We start from the raw sequence: 27,961 nt of genomic DNA, 5'->3' as shown, positions 1-27,961 counted from the left end.
AGGAGTAGAAGGGGCAGAGGGAGAGAGAGAGAATCCTAAGCAGACGCCACACTGAGTGTAGAGCCTGACTGGGCGCTCGATCTCACGACCCTGAGATCATGACCTAGGATGAAATCAGGAGTCAGACACTTAACCAACTGAGCCACCCAGGGGCCACATGATCATTTTTGCTGCAGGAAAAAAGTGAAATTATTGCACCCAATGACATGGTTTTTTGGTTTTTGCATTTAAGAGACCACAAAGAACTACATGATTTTAAAATAATAATTTTAGAAGTTTCTATTCATGTCCTAGATGCTTAGTTTTTAAACATCTTGCTAATTATGATGGTGCCATACACTCCTTAGCTAATATATCACTGCACAATAATCCTTAAGACTGATCATTAATAACTGATTTGATCATGATAAAATATCATATATAAATATACTAAAATTTTGTTTAGAATATTAGCAACTATATTCATGTGGGTTTATCCCAGAAATGCAAGACTGGCCTAACATTCAAAAATCAATATATTGACAAGCTAAAAAAAGAAAAAAACATACGATATCATAGTCTTCTTAAGATATCCACTCTAAACAGGGAAGGCCCCCATGAATTTCCTTCCACACTCTAACTTATAGAAAAGGCCGACCATGATTAAAAATCCAATTATTTTAGTGTCCGTGCTAAGAAGTATTTTATTCTATTCACGATTATGACCTTAAAAAACAAACTGGATTTACTTTTGTTTCTAGAAGGAACTCTATCTAGTAACTCAAGATAACAATAGAGTATCTTCCTACCTAACAGTTGTTTCACCATGGACCCATACCGATGGAATATAATTATACTACCTCTGTATCCAAATGTAATAAGGTTCAGGGAAAATATGAGCATTAGCTCTACTATGTTACCGCCTTTGGCATTCAATATCTTATCTCTGAAAGAAATAGTCAACAAAGATAATGTACTCATTTGAAGCTTTAGTAATAGTTAAGGCATAATAATTGTTTAAGATCAACAAATCTGCAGTTGTCTTGTTATTTTATCAAGTGCATTTTCATAGTGTCCGATGAATATGCAAAACACAATTTAAAACTGAGACCTCTAAATTGTATCCATTATTTCTTAACTCTAGAAACTTCAGGAACTTATAGGTGACAGATTTGTCAGAAAGTTCTCTTTACCAACTAAAGTAAGGACAACCCAATCTCTGTTATGAACTGTCATTAGTAATTTAGCAGAGCTAGAAGGCAGTTCAGCCGAGTAGACAGAAAATTAAAACATGGGCAGCTCCTGATTGGAAATTTATTCATAGCAGGTAATGAAACAGCGCAGTCAGGATCTCTGGTATTACTCAGAGTGAGAGATTTAATTCTGATAACTCTGATGATGGCACTTGAATCAGAGATTATAAACGGTGACAGGTTGTGACATATAGATAGGATGAAATGAGCATCAGCAACATATCTTACAGAAGCTGATTCTATATAAGATTAATTTTTTCAAACAGTAAATAAAATAATTTCAAAAATTATTACAAGTTTTCAAAGAGGAGGCTTAGGCCTTACATAAACCATGTACCATTTTTATATATTATTTTCCATGGAGCATAATATTAATCAACAAATCAAAGATAAGGGCTGGAAAAGAACTTACATTTTAAAATATGTAGCTTCTGACTTTATCTGGATAAGGAACAAACCCAAAATTACAGGCAGAGTAGCTACTTTATGGGGAGAATATTAGTGAAGGCTAGGTTTTCATGGTTTTCATGTGTTATTTGTGTGTTTAATGAGTTTATGTTCATTAAATGCACTCAGGTACAAAGAATGTTATTTATATTTATTAAGAATAATAATTTTTTAAATTTTGGATAACATGTGCCTTTTTATACTCTCTATCAACAATGACATTACTTTTATAATGAAAAGTATATTTTTTCAAAACTTGCTTATTTTAGACAAAACTACCACAGAAATATGGCTTTAAAAAAAAGTATTTCCTCATAGATGGGTATTTCAATATTTTTTTGAATTTGTGAAATGGCATATTCATTGTGTTTGGTCAAAACTTGTTAGATGTAGGGATTTATTTATTTATTCCTAAAGATTTTATTTATTTACTTGACAGAGAGAGGGAGAGCACAAGTAGGCAGTGTGGCAGGCAGAGGGAGAGGGAGAAGCAGGCTGTCCACTGAGAAGGAAGTCGGATGCTGGGATTGATCCCAGGATCCTGGGATCATGACCTGAGCCAAAGGCAGATGCTTAACTAACTGAGCCACACAGGTACCCCAAGATGTGGGGATTTAGCATAAAAATTCTTTAATGCTCCTGCCTTTGAATGAAAGGGTCTACATCCCCTGTCCTTGAAATTTTAACTGTTTGATCAACAGTTGACAGTAGGAAAGATGCTCTGTCACTTTCTTGACCCAGACCATAAGAAATGGAAACCTTCATGTCCTGTTATTTAGTATGTTCACTGTTGTCAGAAAGCCCAAGTAGGCTGTGAAGTGGGCTCCAAGAAGAGGAGCTGAGGCCCTCTTGCCCACAGCCATGGCTGAGCTCCTAGACGACAGTGAGCACCAACTGTCAGTCATGTAAGCGAGCCATCTTGAAAGTGGATCCTGAAAGCTCCACCCCTTAACTGAGCCACTCCAACTGACACAACATGAAGAAAGGAAGAGGTGTCCTCCTGAGCTGTGCCCAAATTACAGATCTGGAAGCAAAATAAACAACTGCTATCTGAAGTCACGAAATCTTGAGCTAGTTTGTCAAGCTGCAAAGAGCAATGTTATTTTACATAACATACAATGTTATTTTACATATACATATTTTACATATGCTATAACTAATCAGAATAGAAGAAAATGCAAAACAAAAGCCTGATAAGTTTCATCAAATTACTATAAATTTTGTGAAAAAAGCTTTTAATAAATTGCATGAAGTATTGAGAAAATAATTCTGAGTCCTAGAATCTTTAGTATTTCATATATTAAGAAATCTAAGTATTAAAAAATTATTTGTTTAAATTTAGTGATTTAAATTATTTAATTTGGCTTTGTAGGGTTTTATCTATATTATATAATGATGTCATAACTAACTAGTATAAACTGATACAGAAAAACCTGATCCTATTAGATTGGAAAATACAGAGATCACATAGAACAACATATAGAATGATAAAATGGACATCAAATGGAACTATATTTACAAAGGACTAAGCCTATATGATATAATGCAACCAAAAAATTAGTCATACTAAAAATAAAAAGCCAACAACCATCCTATATATTATTTGCCAAAAGCAAGCCCCTGAGAAAGATTAATAGTTAATTCCATAACAAAAGAAAACAAGTATTAAATAAAATGTTAAATATGCCTTAGCTTCTACAATAGAAATGTTTCTTAAAACAATTGTGTATAATCCCTTTTCTTTAGAAAATTGGATAACTTTTAATGGACTGTGAGAGCTCGAAGTAGAGAAAAACACATTATAATAAATATTTTAATAAAATAATCATTTGTAACATAAAAATCTACCCACTTAAAGTTTTTTTTTTAAAAAACACAGTTCTACAGAATAATTATGTCATAACGCAAAAATTTAATCACTTAATGCATGTCTAAGGTACAGTTCTACAGTATAGAGTCAACTCTTACTCATCTAAATATGAACCAGAGAGTTCAATTAATTGTATCACTTGCCCACAATCTATGTTTCCAAGATTTTCTCAAGAGTGGAGTTATACCACAGAATTAGCACAGGTTCAGGCCTTTTTACTTGTTATAAATCTGTAGTAGGAAAAGCAATGTTCAAAAAGGTGACACAAATACAAAATACCTTTACAAAGGGAATTGTATTAGCCCCCAAACTCTGCCTCCTCTTATAATGAAAAACCTGAGAACCAGAATGATTAATCGATTTGTTCCAGAATGAAACTAGGCCTGGAACTCTGCCACCCGCTTCTACCTCTTGTCTTTTCTCATATGTTATGCTGCTTTGCCTGGCCTGAGTGATTCCTACACGGTTATGAAATATAAAACAATGTATAATATTCTGGAAAAAGCAAAGCAAAACACTTTCCTCCACATAAAAGTCACCTAATTTATGTTAAAAAATTAGAAATCTTAATTTTGTCAGAGTTCTTGCTAAAGCATTTTTCTATACTGCTCATTTTCCAGGTACATGTATGTTTCTGTATAATGCAACAACTAAAAGAAAACTCATTAAATTTCTTTAAAAAATATTATAAAAAATTAGTTATACATTGATACTCTGCTACTTTTAATATTCCCAACAGCATGTTTTCATCATATTTTCACTTATAATCAATAATGGATACAAACTGATAGTATTTTTGACTTTTTGAAATATTTTTGCCATATTGTGCTATTTAGTCACCTAAAACATCCTTCTATTTAAATGGTAAAAAAAAGTCAGAGATGGGTTTAACCCATTAAGTCTTAGTTTACTTTTATGTAACGTGGTCATAACAACAGGACTTACCATGTATAAGTAGAGTTGCTATGCAGAATAAATAAAATATGTAGCTAATATATCTAAAACACTTAGCATCATCCCTGACATATTACATACTAATAAATGTTAGTTGTTATTGAAGTTATATTAATTTAGCTGTGATTAAAAACTTGGCAATATTTTTTTTTAAAGATTTTATTTATTTGACAGAGAGAGAGAGAGATCACAAGTAGGCAGAGAGGCAGGCAGAGAGAGAGAGAAGAGGAAGCAGGCTCCCCACTGAGTAGAAAGCCCGATGTGGGGCTCGATCCCAGGACCCTGAGACCATGACCTGAGCCAAAAGCAGAGGCTTAACCCACTGAGCCACCCAGGTGCCCCAACATGGCAATATTATTAAGACAGCAAAATACGAAGTACAATTTTTAAAAATTGCCTACTTAAAACAATGTGCATATTTCTATTAAAAGGGGATTTGCTATAGTTAATTCAACCTCATAAATTCACCTTAATCCTTTTAAATGGCGATGTAACTAATATATTTTAAATGACCTAAGACTGGTAAAACTGATTTTTAATGCAACTTACCACAAATACATGTGCTATTCAAAACAAGGTAAATACTATAAGTGTGTTAAAGATTTCTTATAAAATTTTAATTAATCGAAATAAGATATTATATACCAATGAAAGACCACACACACACAATGAATTTAGTAATGCTCCTTGAAATGTTTTTTAAACAAAGACATTTCCATATGATATGTACTTACTTGGAGTAGGCAAACAATCGACTATCCCAAAGATCATGATTCCCTCTAGGTCCAGAATGAAAGTAACAGGAATCTGTCCCATCAAACATGTTCAATCCATCTTCTGAATTTTTTGAAGCATGGCTGTGTACCACATCTAAGAGGACTGTAATACCCATTGAGTGAGCTGTGTCAACTAATTCTTTTAGCTCCTCAGGAGTTCCATAACGGCTAAACATAAAGAATAAAGCAAAAACAAAATCATTTCATATTTAAAGCAAACAATTAATCATTTATTGTGTATCAGTTGTTTTACCAGTACAGTACTAGATACTTTAAATATGCAAATTCAATATGAAATACGCAAATTCAATATGATATATTACTAAGATATAACTTAAAGTGGTAATATTTTCTATTAAACAAAATTTAAAGGCATTCAATAAAACACAATAATAATTTAAATCTAGTTATTAGATGTAGGTTTACATCCCAAAGAAAACTCACATCTTGAATAAGTAGCAGTAAATTTCATTTCTCTATACTCAGAGCTTCTGATTTCTTTCTCCATGCCTACCTAGCCTGGAGCGCATTGTCATCCCCCTTCATATACTTGGCCATTCCCTTGGGGTTGGAGGCTCTTGGAGTATTTCTTTGAATATCCTTTGTGCCTTGAGAGAAGCCATTCCTCCTGCACTTACTTATTCCCAAACTGGAATGACCTCAGATGCCAGAAGGCCAAGAGACTGTGCCAGGTCTGTCACTACCCAAGCAGAAAACATGGGCATAGGCATGTGCGTTTGTGTTAATAGCAGTTTTCTTGTCTGTATGAAATAGAAAACAAATCACTCCTAAAAGGGAAGCTTTTTCTTAACCCATGTGAAATCTCAATATTGGCCTCCCATAGCATCAACTTTGCTTTTAAATAAGTAATCACCCAATCCCCCTTGTGATTATTTATTGTCTCACTTCCTCACCTGAGTGCAGGGACTGTGACTATCTGGTTTCCCATGATACAGCACAGTGCTTAGTACATAGCAGGTCTCCTGGTAGCCAACCCACTGAGCAGTAAGACTTAGCTTTAAAAAATGCAAGTGTGATCATTTCATCTTTACTTAAAATCATACTTGCACCTCATTGTCCTTAGGATGAAGACTGTGGGTCTTATCATAACCTACTGCACTGCTTAATTTGGCTCCTTCCAGTAACTTTAGATTTATGACACTTCACCCTTTTCTCTCCCTATTGCAGCCATCCAGCTTTTTTTCCTACTCAGTGAGCAGCGTGTTCAGAGAATAAAGAGCCTTAAAATTTCATTCATTCATTTGTTTTTTCAACAAATACTTATTAAGCTATCTACCATGTGTCATGGAATTTTCTATACTCTGGGATTCAGCAGTGAACCAAATAAATATCATTGCCCTTATGGAATTTACATTCTATCTGGAGGACTACAAATAAATAAGCAAAACATGGGGGGATGTCAGATAGCAGTAACTTCGCTAAGGAAAAATGAAGTCAAGTCACTGGTAGAAAAGGCAGGTCTGCTATTTCAAACAGGGTTATCAAGTGAAAGTTCCATGAAGAATGCAATGTTCAAATGAACACCTGAAAGAAGAAGGGAATAAGGCATGTGAATGTCTAAAAGGTAGAATGTTTAGAAAGAAAGGGCACTGGGGAAATAAGCTAGGAACACTTGAAAGGATAGCAAATAGGCTAGTGTGGCCAGAGTGGAATGATCAATAAGGGGATGAGCCCAGAGAGTCAGCCAAGACCCAGATCACAGGAGGTCTTATGGCCCAAAATAAAAGACCTTTGACTTAACCTGAAAGAGACAGGAATCACTAGAAGGTTCTGAGCAAGAGAGTGACATGATCTTTTATTTTAAAGTGGTGACTAAACATGTGTATCGTGGGAGAGAAGGCTAGGAAACGGGTAGGAGAACAAGAGAAAACAGTGACTGGTTAAAAGGCCACTGAGGGTGCCTGGGTGGCTCAGTTGCTAAGTGTCTGCCTTTGGCTGAGGTCATGATCCCAGGGTCCTAGGATCAGACCCTGCACTGGGCTCCTAGCTTGGCAGGAAGCCTGCTTTCCCTCTCCCACTACCCCTTGCTTGTGTTCCTGCTCTCATTGTCTCTCTCTCTGTCAAATAGATAGATAAAATCTTTCAAAAGAATTAAAAAATAAAAGACTACTGAAATAATACAGGTTATAGATAATGGCAATCTGGACCAGGGTAGGGGCAGTTGAAGAAGCAGGATTTGGGAAACATTTTGAAGTTACAAGGTGGTTAGGTTTTATGATAGCTAGAGTATAGGAATGGACAAAAAGGGAGTACAGTGGAAAGTGTATTTAAACCGTAAGAGTGGATGACATTTGATGAGACCCCCCAATATATGTCATACACAAACAGAACAGAATGGAACCATGGGCTAAAGCCTGGAGGTCCAATATTTAGTGGTCAGAAAAAGCAAAGGAAATTTAAAAAAAAAAAAAGAAAGAAAGAAATAAAAAGCAGCAAGAGAGATAGGAAAAACCCAAACAGGAGAATAATAGTTTTCCTGAAAATCAAGGAAAGAAAAATGTCCTAACAAGTTACAAGTAACTAATTGTGCCAAACACTGCTGACAGTTCAAGCAAGTTAATAACTGATCAGTGGACTTAACAGTGTGGAGGTCATCAGTACACTTGACAAGAGCAATTTCAATGAAGAGATGAAGAGCCTACTTGGAATGAGTTCAAGAAAGAAGAGGAATGAAAGATTTAGAGATTGTAAATATAGGTAATTTATTCAAGGGAAATGACTATAAAGAGAAACAGATAAAAGATCAGTTTCTTTTCTCTATGCCTGGAATGCTATCTCCTATTCCTACTTCACCCCTCCTCCCAGTTCACTCTTAATTATGTTCTGGATCTCAGTTCCAACATCAGTTCAGATCTAATCTAAACTGATTAGATCCCTCATTCTAGGCTATTATAGCACTCTGTCATTTTCTTCTTTGCTTTTATCATGGGTAGAAATCAACACGTATGATTACTGGATTAACATTATATGCCACAACAGTGTTAGTTCCATGAGGTGGAGACAATGTTGGATTTAATCAACTTGTAGTCATTTAGTTCAGTACTTCTTCAATTACATAGGACCCCTTGGTGTCTTTCTGCCCAGAGAGTCACATTCCTTGGATTTTAGCCTGGAAAGGACAATTTTTCTGCAGTAGTATGTCCTACTAAAAGCCTTCTCAGTCATATTCCTACATAACCAATCTCTTTTTAGAAAAGGACGTGAGCTCTGGCAATAATGACTTCCATGAGACATGATTTTCTAAGTAAGTCTTGGGCCTCCAAATGCATGACAATTTCAACAGGTTAATTGGATATTCTTCATCAGAAATCATTTCATGAAAAGCAGTGTTGAATCATGGCCAGCCTCTAAGGCTTGATGGGGTAAAAATTCATTTTTTTTTTCTCAAGTAAAAATGGTTGTAATTGGGAGTTTCATTCTACCTTGAAGCTGCAAAGAAGCTCGTGATCTGGTAACCAAAACTGGCATAGTAAGCATGCTCCATAATCGCCATCATCTGAATGCAGTTGTAACCTATACAAGCAAAGGTCACACAGAGATTAAAAGCAACATTAAAAAAAAAAAGAAATAAAAAAAAATAAATCCAGCATCCTTGTTCTGAAGACATTAAATTTTACATACTATCATTTACATATAAATGATTTGATCACTTTGAAAAGTTCTACTACTTCAACATCTTTTGCTTGTCTGACCTTCTAACACAAAATCGGACAGTTAGTTCTTGAGAGTTGTACTCTAGCTATTTGAAATGTCTTCATTTTAACGAGTAATAAATGATATGCAAATACACTCTTAATTTGACTTTAGAATATTAAAGATGGCAATCTACATATGCTAAACTTCAGTTGCACTTGTAATATTCATAGTGAAGATTATGAAAGCTAAATAAAAGTAACCAGTTGCATGCCATAAACTTTTTATTTTACCTTTTTCTTTGTATTTCAATTATTTCTATCACATCACATAACATAAGATATACCAGTAAATTCATTCTTCCACAAGGTAGCTTTTACAAAGCCAGCATTAATTCTTCTACTTTCTGCAATTTCAATACCTGATCAAGTACTCCAAAGTTGTATGTATGCACACTCAGGCACACATAAAGCATTTACCAATATGTTTTTAATATAAGTAAATAAAGAAGAAACTTTGATCTTTTAAAAAAATAACTAAGAAAGCATTTTTTCCTTCAAATTTGGTAAAATTTGGTAAAACTTTCAAATATGATTTGACTACTTTGAAAGTTACATTTCTGTAACATACATAGAAAATACTCTGTTCTCAAAGTCCAGTTCATGTCAGTATAGCTTCTCATGTACATATTTCAGCAATGGATTAATATTGGAACAACTGCAAAGTCACATTCAGATTAGAGATTCATGTTTAAACTATGGTTCATAATCTGCTGTTGGCTTTTTCATTATAAAAACAATCTAACTCTATCACATTTCTATCATGATAGAAATATGTACATAAACTCCTGCTCAGAAAACATAAATCAATTACCTATTTTAACAAAATAGAGTTTGTAGTTTATTTCTCTATTATGAAATAAATACTATTCTTATGACCAAGCACCAATTTATGGTTTTGATTATTAATTTTATGGCATTACTCATTCTTAGATTCATTTATGTTCAGAGTTCTGAACTATTCAACTGAAACACAAAAATGAACAAGAGAATTCTTGTTCTGTCAAACCTTCTGCAAGATCTGGGTCATAAACAATGTATTACAGTATGAAGTGGCAGAACATCTCAAATACGACAATTTAAATGTAACACCTAATAAATATAATTAATATTAAATTCTTCATATATTTAATTAATTTTGGTTTCTGAAATCTGACCTCACCATCACAGACAATTAAGATCTATGTATAACTAAGAACTTTAACAGTGAGTTGCAAACCTTTCTTCTAGCCAAAGTTTGGACTGCCTCCCAGAAGCAGAATAATTAAATGTACTTTATCTTCCTTCCTAGCTGTTGGAGCAGGTGCTAATATGCTGTGAAATGATAAAAAAGCATTACCAATAAAAAGAAAAATAACAAATTTAAAGCATTCTGAATCAATAATTCCGCAGTACACTATTAACTCTCCTGGTTGGTCCCATGAAGACAAGGATCTGTGTCATTACAGTCCAACATAAAAATATCTAGAACAGTGTGTCTTAGAAAAAAAGATGCACCATAAATATTTGTCAAATAAGTCATCAAGACCAGAGATATATGTATATATATGTGTGTGTGTGTGTATATATATATATATATATATATATATATATAAAGTAAGATTTTTTTTTTCCCTAACAGACTAAAACGAACAGGCTATAATCAATGACCACTTAAATTGATAAACATTCTCTCCTGAAGAAAAGTAATTATGCTTACATATTTATCTATAATTTGGAAGCCATCAGTTCACATTACTTAAAATTGAAATTGGAATAATATCTTGAATTCTTATGCTCTATCTTATTCCATTTCTCTTTTCTATGCTATCACTATTACAGGGCAATTTGAGAAGCCTAAAATAAAATGCATTTCTATTACATATTTAATCTCTTAACACAAAAAAAGAGACACTTGTAATTAGCTTTTCTAATAAGAGAACAGACTCATTAAAATTTTATCTGAATAAAAATCACAATTATTACTTACCAAGGTCTTTGATTCTTGGTAGTACATTGCATGTAAAATGTTTATAAGAAGCTATTTTTCCTTCATAGGAAGAAATTCCCACATGAGATTCATAAATTCTTAGACCTCTTGGCTTCTTTGGTTTGGAATGCTTAAACTACAGAATATAAAATTAAATTAGATCAGAAATACAGGTATGATACTAACTGATTAAGCGTGTTAAATGAAATGGTGATTCAACTCAAATAGTTTGGAACTGCTTTCGCATATGAAAGGCATTTGGCTACATCCATTAAATTTTCTCTTGAAAAGAAACTCCTTTTTAGGATCATGTTAATGGATCTGTTTTACAAGAGCAATCATGAAATGGCTTATGCCTTATCATTGAATCTTAGAGAAAACACAAGAGCTTAAAATGCACACATAATTATTAAAGGCAAAGCATTTATCAACAAGCTCCAATAATGTAGAAGACAAAAAAATGAGTTCAAAGATACATATAAACCTTGACAATAATATGGCCTTAAAAATAACACGAAATAATACATTCATGAGGTATCTTCCCTATCCCCTGTTCCTAAGGACACTGATCCTGCTTCAAACCAATGACAATGAGAAATATTGTATCACTGAAGAATCTGCGATGAATCAGAAATTGTGACTAAAAAAAAAAAGCAGTATCCCTTTCAGGACACTATGTAGAGATTTCTATCTCCTTCCTAACCTCAGAAACACAAGATAAAACAAGAACTCGCGTCTACATTTTATTGGCTACAGATGATGGACTCTGATATATGTATAGTGTACCAGGTACACTATGATGTAAAAATATAAAACTGGCAGTGAAGAGAGAGGTTGAACATTACTATAAAATTTATAAAAGTAAAAATTAATTTTCCTAGAAATATTGGAACAAGAATTTATTTAAAGATTTGTTGTTCTCACTTTATATGGGTGTTCTGGATCCCACTGTATCCAATCATAATTCACATTATCACCTTCACGAGTCACATACTTCGCCCATGGTGAAATACGATACAAGATCTCTCCACTTTTACTCCTAATAACTACCTAAAAAGAGAACGAGATGTTATTGCTTTAAAATACTTTGAAAACGCTAAGATAACACCTAAGAGTTTATGAGCACTGCTACGTTATAGTAAGAAGAGGAGGAATGGTCATAAGAATCTAAACCACCATACAAATCTGTACCCTTAAAGATGTTTAAATTTGGGGTGCCTGGGTGGCTCAGTGGGTTAAGCCTCTGCCTTCAGCTCAGGTCACAATCTTGGGGTCCTGGGATTGAGTCCCACATCAGGCTCTCTGCTCAGCAGGGGGCATGCTTCACCCTCTCTCTCTCTCTGCCTCTCTGCCTACTTGCAATCTCTCTCTCTCTCTCTCTTTGTCAAATAAATAAATAAAATCTTAAAAAAAAGATATTTAAATTCCATGGATTTTACTTTCTTATCTGTTATAGTATATGACCTTAAAAAAGTCACTTCCAGCTGAAATATTTTATGATTGTCTGGCAATTTCCATCATTGCCACTCAACCATTAGAATGGTTAATTAAAGCAGACAGAAAGTAGGTAGTAAAAAGACAAGAATATTTTTTGGAAACTACTGTGAATAAGTCAATAGGAGGAAATAACCCTACTATGTGTTAAAAAAAAAAAAAAGTAATGAGCTATAGTGCCATCTCTTTCATTATGCTTTCATAGCAATTATAACATTTTCAAGAAGCTAAAGGAGGAAAATGAGTTTTGATTAGCATTTGTATTGTGCATACACAAATATACATACACGCACAGATATCACCCTGCAAATATTTTCCATCTCTTTTCAACTTCTTCTATACCTTATTCCAAGTATGCTTTACCATATAAAACCAAGGATTTCCCCCTTTCGCCATCCATTCCTATATTTGCCAATATTATCACTACTGTTATCAATAATAAAAAAATAAAAGCAAATCCACCCTTATAGACTTAATGTTGAATAAAAGATTTTGAATTTATCAACATGGTTAAATAACAATGTGAACCACATGAGCAGAGCTTCCGAGATTGAAATGGTAGCTTTTTTCTTAAGTTTCCTTTTTTAATTAAACCTTCTAAACATAGGTATAGGATGATCAAAATTGTTCAGATTAGAAGCTATATTATGCCCTTAGCATTGAGAGAGAATATAGCTTTAGTCTCCTCAAATAGAGAAAAGCTCTAGTGTGCATAATTCTTGGTAATTAAATATTTGTGTAATGTTTACAGTTTAGAAAAGACTTTCATCATTATACCTTACTTAATTCTAGAGAATCTTTACTACTCAAATATCAAGTGATACTGACTTGCCAAAAGTCACTGAATAGTAGAGCCAAAAGCTAAACACAGAGACTCTGATACTCACTTTCTTTGGTCTTAATAGGCAACCACAGCACTTTCTGCAGACACCAAAAAAATAATAAATTATCATTTATGATGGAAGAGCAGGTGAGTGGTGAAAAGGAATGTCTAACTCACATGAACAAAATTCTTTCTCCTTCATCAGGCCTTCTACTTATTGAAGCCACTGACTGCTAAGTATTGCTAGGATTCAAATAATTATCATAAAAAGATGAATGAATAGGGTTCATCCATTTCACTAGTATTCTTTCTAAAAGATATGCCTGTCCCTGAGGCACATAAATTTCTGGTATAATATACAATAGTAATATGCTTAAGAAAAGGTCCTTTGTCTCACTCATCAACTGAGAATAGGCCATGGGGAAATAAAATATAGTAATCAGTTTTCAGTAAATAATACTCTGCTTAATCCATCTATCTAACTTTTTTCTCCTTTGCAAAATGGTTCTACATTCCCTCCAAAGGATGTTCATATACCCATAATTATTTGTGAAGGTGCCTGTTGGCAGAGAGAATATCTGAAACTTTAAGTAGAGGACATCAAGAATCTCCTCATGCTGACTGTAATTTACACATTCCTTAGAACATTAATTTGCTTGTTTTATACATGTCTATAGAGGCTACTGTGCTATGGGTGCTGGAAGGATGTCCATATTAATTTGCTTGTTTTACACATGTCTATAGAGGCTACTCTACTAATTAACATTAATTTGCTTGTTTTACACATGTCTATAGAGGCTACTGCGCTATGGGTGTTGGAAGGATGTCCATCGATGTATCATATTCCTACATATTTTTCTGGGTATGCCAAGAATACAAGGCCTTGACAGTTACTGACAGAAGCCATTTCTCAGAGTTGTGTTTGTAGCATGCAATCCTGAGGAATACGATAATGTCTCCTCTGAATATACTGAACAGGCTTGCTTACTGCTTGCCATAAAAGAATGAATTCCCCAAGATGAATATTCTGGAGCTATGAGGCAAACCAACTGTGCGAGTAGCATCTATCAGGACCCCTTGGTGTCACTCCATGGGATTTGCAAGACAAGGAAAACCAATGCAAAGATGATGCTCATCATGCTGCTTACTGTGTGGTGACTGATAAGATCATTTGTCTCTGGGGGCACCTGGGTGGCTCAGTGGGTTAAGGCCTCTGCCTTTGGCTCAGGTCATGATCCCAGGGTCCTGGGATCAAGCCCCACATCCGGCTCTCTGCTCGACAGGGGGCCTGCTTCCTCCTCTCTCTGACTGCCTCTCTGCCTACTTGTGATCTCTGTCAAATAAATAAAATCTTTAAAAAAAAAAAAAAAAGAAGATCATTTGTCTCTGACCCAGGAGTTGTGTGCATTCTGCCAGACTGCATGAAACAGTAACAAGCTAAGTCATAAGCTCATAGGTAGGGTAAAATCATACTCTAACTGACAAATGATTATTTAACCATTCACTGAATGACTTCAATATTCTTGTTTTCAAAAGTTCCCTTTCTTCCTTGCCAGTTATTCCTTAGTATTGTTTGTTAGGATGGTAACTTTGAAATATCAAATTCCCTCTTTCCTTCTCAGTAACAGAATTAAAGTCTAGGTCCTTCAGTGATATAGTAAAGCAAAACTTCTCACCAAATCTGTAACACTTATCTGTGATCATTACATAAATGATAAATAAATTTTTCTGTTCTTTAGGCCCCTAAATTTTGGAAGTTTCTTTATTACACTAGTTCAGTTTTCCTAAGCACTCGACTACAGAAGCCACCTCAGATTGTTTTTGATTTGCTGTCCTTATTTGGTAACCAGCTAAGAGTATTATAATAAATCTAAGTAAATCTAAATTGTGAGATGTTCCAGTGAATGAGGAATATAATCTTTCTTGACTAAACTCTGCTCACAGTGTTTGGGGGAGAGGGCAATTCCTAAAATTTGGATCTCATGAGTTCAGATTCAGATGAAAGGTTTTTTAGATCATGAGATAAGACTTTACATCAAAATAGCACATGCTATAAAACAAATTGAAAAGAGATAGCTTGATAGATCTTTCAATGAAAATAAGTCTAACAGGTGATGAAGAAGAAAGAATTCACTTGATACTACTAAATTCAAAGTCTTATACACTCTTAGTATAAAATAGTATAAGAGCTCTGAGTAGCAATTTGGCAATATGCATGAAAAAAGTAATTCTCAATGACTTAGCAATTCTACTTATAGAACTTTGCCATGGAAATGATCAGAGATGTGTCCAAAGAATTATATCCGTGTCTACTGACCTTAGTGTTACTTTTATTGGCAAAAAGTGAATGAGTCAATAATATGTATAATAATATGTATAATGACTCAAAAAAAAACCTATAGTACTGAATTATATTGAAGGTTGTAAGAACATTCTTTCATGTCATGAAGAAGAATATACTGCATCTCCTAATGTAAATACATACAAACCTATGGACTAAAATATTTAAACAAATAGAAAAAAATACTTAAATGATTGGCTATGGATAGATTATTAGTAACCTTTATTTCCTGGTTGTATGTGTATACATATCACTTCATTTCATTTATATAACTGAGTTGGGATCCTACTGCAGGGCTTGATCCCAGGACCCTGAGATAATGGCCTGAGATGAAATCAGAGTTGGACAATTAACCAACAGAACCACGAAGGCACCCCTTCATTTGTATAACTTTTGATCAGAAACAAATAAGTATTTTAGTAAGGACCATAAATACATTAATTATATAATTGCATACACATTTGTGGAGCTATTCTATTCAAGTTGCATGCATTATGTACTTTAAATATATTGACACAGTGTTAAAAATAAAACTTCAAAAGTATATCAAATTATTTTAAAGGAATATCCTAATGAATACAACATCATGATGAACTTTTTATAGGACAAATCGATACTTTATAAAATTATAACATCTTATAACATGGTAAAAATATTATCAGGCTCCTTTTTAAAACAAATTATCTCTTTGACTTATGGGAAGTTACTATCAAAAGACAATAAATAAACAAGTGTATAAAAGAAACCTCCACATGTACAAAAATCAAATTGACTTATGAGCTATATGAATTCAAATTTTATTTAGAAAATGTCACTTAGAACTCAAACAATATAAGAAACAGTTTGGTAAAATAGTGAAGACCTTAAAAAATTGTGTGTGTGTGCGTGTGTGTGTGTCTGTGTGTGCGCGTGTATTCATTCATTCTGTAATGCCTTTTGAAATGCTTCTTGCCAAAGAATATTGTTCCAATGGAGTGGAAAATTATGACATAATATGCACATCAGGTGGTCAACAATCTCATATAAAAACATTGGATGTGTTCAGCTGGTTAGAAGTATTAGCATACTCTGGAAAATAGTATTGAATGTAAGTCTGGGTTTCATGAGTGAATGTGTAGAAGACCAAGAGGAAAGGCACAGATATGGAATACTATAATTCGATTTCTTAAATATACTACCAAAAGTACAGTCATAAAAATAACTATTTAGTGGCATACAGGTTAAATAACCAAGCAAAGTCATTTCTAACTTATAAAGCAATGTTATCTCCACTTTTAAGCTACCTCTAAGTTATATAACATCTAAGTAATTTATACTATATAGAGAAAATATATAAATACTATATATTTATATATTTAGTACATATTATATACTAATATATACCAACACACACAAATATATATGTTGGTACATATATCAATATATATACAAATAAATATACATATACATATATATAAAACAATGGGTACAGATATACCAATGTACAATACTGAATATGAATATTCTGTCTGTGCATTTAAAATGTGACTGAATGCATATAAGTATATATAAATATATATATATTTACAGAGAAAGAGAAGATAAATAGAAAATATACTGTAATTTGTTCTTAAGTAGTTTTAGAAGTGTGGGGGATGGGCTAGATGGGTAATGGGTACTGAAGAGGGCACTTGTGACAAGCTCTGGGTGTTGTATGTAAGTGATGAATCACTGACTTCTACTCCAGAAATCAATAACACACTGTAAGTTAACTAAAATTTAAATTAAAAAAAAAAAAAGCATGGGGCAAAACTAAGAAGATAAATTTTTAGAAAAAGTAATCAATGTTCATAATAAAGTAGGAAAATAAGTGATATTCCAGAGAATGTGATGATTCTATCAGTGAGTAGAATCCTAAAGAAATAAATGTTTTTAATATTTACAAATAACATAGTATAAATATTATTTTTTAAATTTTGTTAAAGATTTATTTACCTGAGACAAATTGAGAGAGAGAGAAAGAGAATTCTAAGCAGACTACACTGAGCATGGAAGCAGATGCTGGACTCAATCTCATGAACCTGAAATCATGACCTGAGCCGAAATCACGAGTCAGTCACCCAACCAACTGAGACACCCAGGAACCCAAACATTATTTTAAATGCATAGATATAATTATTAAAACTCAAAATAGCTTAATATAATTTTAAAGACGCTCTTAAACCTCATTTTAATTCAACTGAAGTTTTATGCATAATCTTTGTTTTAAAAAATGATATACGAGTATACTTTTTTCCCCATAATTTTGTTTGTTCTTCCAACTTGGATCAGTTTCAAGATTCACTAACATTATGTAAGAATGAATCACTGTGCTATTTTGGGAGTCTCAAAAGTGGCCCCTCAAAATATAGTCATATGCTATGCTTTAGAATCTGTAAATGATGCTTTATGTAACAAAAATAGGTCTTGTAGATATGATAAAAGAATCTTAAAATGGAGAGATTAGATAATCTAGATTACAAGAGGGAAAAATCACATTTATCCTTATTAGAGGAAATGAAGGATGTTTACACATCCATAGAAGAGGAAAAAGCAATGTGACCAAGGAGGCAGAGTGATGCAGACACAAGCCAAAGAATGCCGGCAGCCACCAGAAACTGGAAGGGGCAAAGAACAGAGTCTCTGACTCCAGAGGGAGTGTGCTCATTCCAACACCTTGATTTGAGCCCAGTGGTACCAGTTTTGAACTTCTGGCTTCCAAGACTGTGGGAGAACAAATTTCTATTATTTAAAGCCACCAATTTGTGCAGCAGCCATAGGAAACTAAAATAGGAAGAAAAAATTGCAGGCAATCATTTTTTAAGAATAATATGGAAAGTACTTAAATTTAGTTAAACATTGTCCATGCTGGAAAGAGTTAAAATTATTTCATTGAATAGTCTAAATAATATATTTTATCTCTTATGAACTTCCTACTCCCCAAAAGAAGACCTCTACCAATGCATTTCGGTAACCTTCACTAAACAAGTCTCCTTGACAATTCCCAGAAAAAGCAAACTCCTTCAGAATACATGTTGCTGATCTTCAGAACTGATAGGAGAGCTTACAAAAGAAGTGAATTTGTAATATGCAGTTTTTATTGTTAGTCTACCCCCATGTAATTACATTCAGAGATTGAATAAAAGGAACAACTCTATATGGTGCAAGCAAAAGCTCTGAATTCACCATAAGCAAAAGCTAAGCGGTTATTTTTTTTCTACCCTATATCGGATATATTTGCTTCATTAAATAGAGACGAGACTATTTCAAGGGTAATCAGTTAGCAAAAACAATAATAACAATGTTTACTAAAGGAATTTCATTCTGGATATCCTAATCAGGGATATCAGAAACACTATCTGATTGGATAAAAGATAATTTATAAAAGATAATTCATTGTAAATTTTGAGTTTATATCTCAATTAACTGAGGGGAAAAAAACCAAGATACCAGTAAAAGTACCAAGGCAGTTTTCTAAATAATAACAAGCCCATAATACGTAAATGAGCACTTTGTTAAAACTTGATTGTTAAAATTAAATTTGATTGTTAAAATTATATAATTTAGGTTTATGTATGAACTATAACTGGGATTACCATTGTTAACATATTGAGGCTGCTATGGGTACCAAATAAATATAACTCTGTTATTTGAATTTTTAAAAATTCTGTTAATTTTATCTGGATAATAAAGCTCACACATTTTAGAGATCTCCTTTTTGATCTCATAATTTAGACCATAAAATTGTTAACTCAAAAAACCTTACATAAGTAGTGTGCATATAAAATCATCATAAAAATTATCACATCTTGAAAGACACATACAGATTGAAAGTGAGGGGATGGAATAGCACTGATCATGCAAATGGAAGTGAAAAGAAAGCCAGGGTAACAATACTTATATTAGACAAAATAGACTTTAAAACAAAGACTGTGACAAGAGACAAAGAAGGACACTGTATAATACTTATATAAATACTTATACACCCAACATGGGAGCATCCAAATACATAAAAGAGTTACTAAAAAATATAAACAAATTGATTGTAATACAGTAATTGTAGGGGACTTCCACACCCCACTTAGATCAAAGGACAGATCATTTAGATAGAAAATCAGTAAGGAAACAGTGGATTTGACTGACACACTAGATCAGATGGATTTAATAGATATATTCTGAACATTCCATCCTAACACAATAGAATACACATCCTTTTCAAGTGCACACAGAACATTCTCCGGAACAGATCACATATTAGACCACAAACAAGTCTCAACAAATTTAAAAAGACAGAAGTCATACCACGCATCTTTTCTGACCACAACACTTTGAAGCTAGAAGTCAACCACAAGAAAAATCTGTAAAGAACACAAATACATGAAGATTAAATAACATGTTACTAAACAATGAATGGATCAACCAAGAAATCAAAGAAGAAATCAAAACATACATGGAGATAAAAGAAAATGAAAACCAGTGGTCCAAAATCTTTGGGATGTTGCAAAAGTGGTTCTAAGAGAGAAGCTTATAGTGATACAGGCATACAACAAGAAGCAAGAAAATTTTCAAACAAATAATCTAGTCTTACATCTAAATGAGCTAGGAAAAGAACAAATAAAACCCCAAACCAGCAGAATGCAGAAAATAATAAAGATTAGAGCAGAAATCAATAATATAGAAATTTAAAAAAACAATAGAACAGATCAATGAAACCAGGAGTTGGTTCTTTGGAAAGATCAACAAAATTGATAAACCTCTAGCCAGACTAATCAAAATAAATAAATAAATAAATAAATAAATAAATAAGAGTGACAGAGAGAAACAGGGCTCAAATAAAATCAGACACAAAAGAGGAGAAGAAATAAGCAACAGCAAAGAAATACAAAGGAGTTTAGGAAAATACTATGAAAAATTATGTGCCAACAAACTGGAAGAAACATATAAACGTCTAGAAACATATAACCTATCAAAACTGGAGCAGGAAGAAATAGAAAATTTGAACAGACCCATTACCAGTGATTAAATTGAATCCCTAATCAAAAAACTCCCAACACAAATGTGTAGAACTAGAGGGCTTCACAGATGATTTCTACCAAACACTTAATATATCCTGATACCAAAACCAGATAAAGACACCATAAGCAGTGTCTGGTGGCTCAGTCAGTTGGACTTCCAACTCTTGGTTTCGGCTCAGGTCATGATCTCAGAGTTGTGAGATCAAGCCCCATGTCAGGTTCTGTGCTTAGTACAGAGTCTACTTGAGAATCTCTGCCTCTCCCTCTGCCCCTCTCCTCACTTGCCCTCTCTCTCTTTCACCCTCAAATAAGTAAATAAATAAATAAAATCTGAAAAAAGTACAACATCCATTCATGATAAAAACTCCCAACAATGTAGATTTAGATGGAACATACACAAACATAATAAAGGCCATATATGAAAAACCTACACCTAGTATCATACTCAAAGGGGGGAAAAGTAGAGCTTTTCCCCTAAGTCAGGGAACAAGACAAGAAGGTCCATTCTCACAACTGTCATTCAACATCATACTGGAGGTCCTAGCCATTGCATTCAGACGAAAGAAAGAAATAAAAGGCATCCAAATAAGTGAAGAAGTATAACTTTCATTATCAGCAGATGACATTATATCATATAGAGAGAACCCTACGGATTCCACCAAAAAACCTGTTAGAACTGATAAATAAATTCAGTAAGGTCACAGAAACAATATCAATCTATAGAAATCTGTTGCATTTCTGTACATTAATAATGAAGCAACGTAAAGAGAAATTAAGAAAATAATCACTTTTACAATTGCATCAAAAATAATAAGAGACCTAGGAATAAGCCTAATCAAAGAGGTGAAAGACCTGTACACTGAAAACTATAAAATACTGACAAAAGGAACTGAAGAGGACACAAACAAATGGAAAGCTGTTGCATGCTCATGTACTAGAAGAACAAATATGGTTAAAATGTCTATAATATCCAAAGAAATCTACACATTTAAGTCGATCCCATCAAAATACCAAAAGCCATTTTTCAAAGAACTGGAATGAAAAATCCTAAAATTCGTATGGAGCCACAAAAGATCCAGAATAGTCAAAGAAAGTAATCTTGAAAAGGAAAAACAGAACTGCAGGTCTCACAATTCCAAACTTCAAGTTATACTACAAAGTGGCAGTAATCAAAATACTATGGTACTTGTACAAAAATACACACATAGGTCAATGGAACAGAACAAAAAGCCCAGAAATGAACCCACACTTATATGGCCAATTAATCTTCCAAAAAGCAGAAAAGAATACACAGTGGGGAAAAGAAAGTCTCTTCAACAAATGATGTTGAGAAAACTGGACAGCTACATGCAAAAGAATGAAACCCAACCACTTTCTTACACCAAACACACAAATAAATTCAAAATGGATTAAAGACCTATATGTGAGACCCGAAACCATAAAACTCCTAAATGAGGACACAGGCAGTAACTTCTCTGACATCAGGTGTAGCAACATTTTTCTAGATATGTCTCATGAAGCAAGGGACACAAAAGCAAAAATAAACAATTGGGACTATACCAAAATAAAAAGCTGCACAGCAAAGGAAACAATCAACCAAACTAAAAGACAACCTACTGAATGGGAGAAGATATTCACAAATGACATATCCAATAAAGGGTTATTATCCAAAATAGGTAAAGAACTTATAACACTCAACACCCAAAATACAAATAATCCAATTAAAAAATGGGCAGAAGTCATCAATAGATATTCATCTGAAGAAGACATGTAGATGGCTAAAAGACACAGGAAAAGGTACTCATCATCACTCATCATCAGGAAAATGCCAATGAAAACTACAACGTGATTATCACCTCACACCTGTCAGAATGGCTAAAATGAAATACAGGAAACAACAATAAGTGTTGGCAAGGATATGGAGAAAAAGGAACCTTCTTGAGTGTTGGTGGGAATGCAACTGATGTAGCCACTCTGAAAATCAGCCACTGATACAGCCACTCTGTATCACAAACTGATACAGCCTGTATCACTCTGTATCATAAAATGAAAACAGTATGATATACTCCGTATTAAAACTGAAAACAGTATGGAGGTTCCCCCAAAAGTTAAAAATAGTGGGCATTTACCTGACAAATACAAAAACACTAATTCACAGTGATAAATGCACCACCGTGTTTATTGCAGCATTATTTACAATAGCCAGATATGGAAGCAGCTAATGTCCATCAACGGATGAATGGATAAAGAAATAATGTGTAGGCAGGGGCACCTGAATGGCTCAGTTGGTTAAGCATCTGCCTTTGGCCCCATGTCTGGCTCCCAACCAAGGGATGAGTCCGCTTCTCCCTTTTTACCTCTCCCTGCTCATGCTTTCTCTCAAGTGAATAAATAAAATCTTAAAAAAATAAAAAAAGAAGTAATATTGTGTATATATACACGTATATATATGTATATGTGTAAATGTGTATATATTTGTGTGTGTGTGTATATAATGTATACATACACACACATTGGAATATTATTCTGCCACAAAAAGGAATGAATCTTTCCATTTACAATGACATGGATGGAACTAGAGAGTATGATGCTAGGCAAAATAATCAAAGATAAATATCATATAATTTCACTCACATATGGAATTTAAGAAATAAAACAAATGAACAAAGGAAAAAAAGAAAAGAGATAAACAAAAAAACCAGACTCTTAACTATGGAGAACAAACTGATGGCTACCAGAGGGGAGGTGGGTTGGGGGATGGGTTAAATAGGTGAAGATGATTAAGAATACTTATCTTCATGATCACTGAGTAATGTGTAGAACTGCTGAATCACTATGTTGTACAACTGAAACTAATGTAACACAGTACTGGTCAACGACACCAGAACTAAAATTAAAAAAAAATAACTGAAAAAAATGATCACATTCTGTGATGTACTTTATATCCACAATATTCAGAGGCTGAGGTAAATGGAAAAGAGATTAAGTGATTAGATTAAGCCCATTAACTCTTATGTTATCAGTACTAGACACTACACAAAAGACAAGATGATATCCTTCCTAGTAGCTTAACTAAGATATAAATCAGTTGAACTTTGAAAACAATAACCTATTGATAAATGTTCACTGACTCCCATTATTTTAGCTTTGTATGAATTTTTTAATTTGAAAATATAGCACACAATTTAGGCGCTTTATGTTTTTTGGATTTTGGGGGGTTTTTTTTGGTCTTTCATAAGAAACAAATATTTCCAATGTTGAATCCAGTAAGAATGGTATGAGTAGAAATAGTTAAAGTATTTCTCTCAAAAAATGAAACCACGATAGGAAAAAAGTCTTTAAAAGAAAAGATTAAGTGTACTACCTATGAAAAATAAATCTGTAACGTGACACAAAGGAGTACCAGATCAAATTATACCGAACTTTGACATCAAGGACAGCAATGTACAGAACAAAAAGATTATATTTGAGGCATAACACTCATAGCTACTTGGCTTCTGATTTAACACCAATTGTAGAATTACAGAGATATAAACATTCATTTCTGTAATACTTACACATGGGAGAGAAGAGACTTCAGAATATTGTGAAAAAGAAATAAATGAAGATCAGTAGTTGCTTCTTCTAAAAGCAAGTCCTTATTTAGAATGATTTTTACAGAGACAGACGTTCCTGTACTTGTAAAAAGGAGTATTACTCCCAAAGGTTTCCATCCCAGTTCCCCAGCCTTTTAGTCCTGTTAAGAAGTATTACAATTATAATATTTTTTTCTGTCTCTGTCTTTTGACTGAGGCAAATCTTTAAAGAAATAAAGAAACAACTAAGTAGAACTGATAAAATGTTTGCTTCATTTCAAGTACATTACCTGAACAAAAACCTTATAAAGTGAGGTCACTATAAAAAGACAAAATCCAAAGGGATTATGCGAGATTTAGGAAGCAGGCATTGAAAACGATACCCCTGAGCAAGTGAGAATAACTACTCCTAAGTGAAAAGAATAGGAACAATGCTGAAATGTTGTAATCGGGTAAAGATTGATTAAGTGTCTTAGCCTAGAAAACAAATGAATTACACATGATATAAAAATATAGGATTTAAACTTCCAAGATATTGAAAGATCAATACAGTAATAAAAGAAAAAAGCTATGAAAAGGGGAAAAAATCAGTGAGTTTTCATTACTGAAAAAGTGTGCTTCAAAGAGACTCATCCATGTGCAGTGAAGGCTAGAATTCTATTAAGTAAACAGAGTTATAATCTGGTATAATGCCAATAGAAAAATATCTGAGAAGTATTTTCAGAAGTGCTAGGATAGGGGGGTACTATCATAAGACGAGTTAAAGTTCTCTTTAAAAATATTTTATGAAGTATAATTACAAAAGTCTATATGGTGATAAACCATTTGAAGAAAAGAATATGATTCTTAAGCAATCACGTGAAGTGCTTTTGCAATGAGGTAAGCTATAAAGTGTAGGGAAAAAAAAAGAAATAATTCAGCCCCTAAAAGATATGCAGAGAAATTACAGAGACTAGATTCGAAATATGTAATTGTAAAAACTGTAAGATTTGAGAAAACATACAATATATATTTAATATATAGAGACTAATATCTCCAAGAATGTAATTAATGACTACTAAGTAAACAGTTCATGATGAAAAGAATTCTTTCTGAATATTTAATATTCTTTATATATTAAGGTCTCGTAATATAGATTACAACACTAACACTCTTTTCTCTCTTTTCATCCATAAAATACATGTATTTTCCTAGGTATAAATGGTATTAGGGGAAGATCTACAAAGAAGTATGTATAAATATTGAAATAAATATACCCATCAAGAAATGAAAGAGTGATTACACAGATGGTTTAATACGGAATAGGTGACTATATGTGAAATGTTAAATCCAGATAGGCATTTGGATAATTTCTTGCCAGCTGATTTCATAGCATTTTTTAAAGTTTATATTTTAATGCCAGGTAGTTAACACACTATAATATTAGTTTCAGGTGCACACTGTAGTGATCCAACTATTCCATACATCACCCAGTGCTCATGATGACACATGCACTCCTTCATCCCTGTCACCTATTTTACCCATCCCCTCCCCCTACCTCTCCTCTGGCAGCCATCAGTTTGTTCTCTACAATTACGAGCCTGTTTCTTGGTTTCTCTCTTGTTCCGTTTGCTCATTTGTTTTGTTTCTTAAATTCCACATATGAATGAAGTCATATTTGTTTTTCTCTAATTTATTTCGCTTAGCATCACACTCTTTAGCTCCATTCATGTTGTTGCAAATGGAAAGATTCATTCTTTCTTATATCTGAGTAATATTCCAATATTCCAACATATATATACGTATATGTATACACATATATATGTATATGTATATTTATGTTGTTGGACTTCTTCCTTATCCATATCCTGGCTCTTGTAAATAATGCTGCAATAAAAATAGGTGTGTATTTATGACTTTGAATTAGTGTTTTTTGTATTCACTGGGTAAATACTCAGTACTGTGATTGCTGGCTCATAGGGTAGTTCTATATGTAAGTTTTTGGGGAACCTCCATACTGTTTTCCAGAATGGCTGTATCAGTTTGCAGTCCTACCAATATTGCAAGAGGGTCCCTTTTTCTCCACATCCTTGTCAACACCTAATTTCAGCCATTCTGACAGGTGTGAGGCGATATCATATTGTAGTTTTCGTTGTCGTTTTGCTGATGATGAGTGATGATGAGCAACTTTTCGTGTGTCTGTGGGTCATTTGCACTCATTCTTTTGCATGTAGCTGTCCAAGTTTCTCAACACCATTTGTTGAAAAGCCTATCTTTTTTCCCATTGAATATTCTTTTTTTGTTTGTGGAAGATTAACTGGCCATATAACTGTGGGATTGCTTCTGGATTTTCTATTCTGTTCCACTGATAAATGTGTGTGTTGTTGTGTCAATACCAGTGTTTTGATTACTACTGCTTTGTAATATAACTTGAAGTCCAGACTTGTTATGCCTCCAGCTTTGCTTTCTTTTTTGAAGACTACTTTGGCTGTTCTGGATCTTTTGTGGTTCCATACACATTTTAGGATTTTTCATTCTAGTTCTATGAAAAATGTTGTTGGCATTTTGATAGGGATTGCCTTAAATCTGTAGATTCCTTTGGGTAGTATGCACACTTTAACGAAATTTATTTTTTTCCACCCATGAGCATGGAACATCTTTTCATTTGTGTCATCTTTGATTCCTTTCATCAATTTATAGTTTTCAGAGTACAGGTCTTTCACCTCCTTTGTTAAATTTATTCCTAGGTATTTATCTATTTTTGGTATAATTGCAAATGGGATTATTTTCTTAATTTCTCTTTCTGGTGCTTCTTTATTGGTATATAGAAATAAGGGGTGCCTGGGTGGCTCAGTGGGTTAAACCTCCGCCTTTGGCTCAGGTCATGTTTCTTAGGGTCCTGGGATGGAGCCCTACATCAGGCTCTCTGCTCAGCAGGGAGCCTGCTTTCCCCCCCTCTCTCTGTCTGCCTCTCTGCCTACTTGTGATCTCTCTCTCTGTGTCAAATAAATAAATAAATAATCTTAAAAAAAAAAAAGAAATGAAACCAGTTTCTTTAGATTGATTTTTATACTATGGGGAGTTTTTTGGTAGAGTCTTTGGAGGGTTTTACATATAGTATCATGTCATCTGCAGATAGTGAAAGCTTTACTTCTTCCCTACTGATTTGGATGACTTTTGTTTCTTTTTGTTGTCTGACTGCTGTGAGTAGCACTTCTAGTACTATGTTGAGTACAGTGTTGAAAGTGGACATCCTTGTCTTGTTCTTGACCTTAAAGGAAAAGCTCTCAGTTTTTCCCTACTAAGGTTGATGTTAGTTATGGATTTTCTTAATATGACATTTACTATGGTGAGGTATATTCCCTAAACCTACTTGTTGAGGGTTTTTAACATGAATGGATATTTTCCTTTGTTGAAAGCTTTTTCTGTGTCTATTGAAATGATCATATGGTTTTTAATCCTCTTATTAACGTGATATATCACAGTGATGTGCATTTATAGCATTTTTGTAGGTCATATAATATGGCAAAGTATTGAAGTGATTCTTTTGTTTATAGACTGGAGGTGGCAACAGTGATGACGGAAAGAAGTAGTGGTTAAATAATAGGAGTCTTAACAATAGAGATATTTCCTTTAAGCTTCACCAGTTCAGGTATATTTAAATTATTAAATATAGATACTCCAATCTTATGTAGAAAAGAAAGGCACAGGACAGCAAACAAACTTTAACCTCCAAGTCCTCTAGAGAAGAAAAT

At 33.5% G+C, this 27,961-nt stretch overlaps 1 protein-coding gene across 1 annotated transcript in view; it reads right to left on the bottom strand.

Annotated features, from left to right (window-relative positions):
• Nucleotides 1-27,961, bottom strand: part of LOC111148010 (1,4-alpha-glucan branching enzyme 1) — a 287,214-nt gene that overhangs the window by 141,273 nt on the left and 117,980 nt on the right. Inside the window, exons 4-7 of the mRNA XM_022504347.1 lie at nucleotides 11,886-12,011; nucleotides 10,962-11,097; nucleotides 8,723-8,813; nucleotides 5,238-5,447 (exon numbers count right to left, since the gene is read on the bottom strand). Of these exons, the coding sequence (XP_022360055.1) occupies nucleotides 5,238-5,447; nucleotides 8,723-8,813; nucleotides 10,962-11,097; nucleotides 11,886-12,011 (563 nt within the window). The remainder of the gene's footprint in view (nucleotides 1-5,237; nucleotides 5,448-8,722; nucleotides 8,814-10,961; nucleotides 11,098-11,885; nucleotides 12,012-27,961) is intronic.

This window comes from Enhydra lutris, unplaced genomic scaffold, assembly GCF_002288905.1.
Source record: "Enhydra lutris kenyoni isolate GAN:26980312 unplaced genomic scaffold, ASM228890v2 scaffoldscaffold2, whole genome shotgun sequence".
Taxonomy (NCBI): domain Eukaryota; kingdom Metazoa; phylum Chordata; class Mammalia; order Carnivora; family Mustelidae; genus Enhydra; species Enhydra lutris.
The sequence above is the reverse complement of the archived record's forward strand: the minus strand, read 5'-3'. Positions and strand labels throughout refer to the sequence as shown.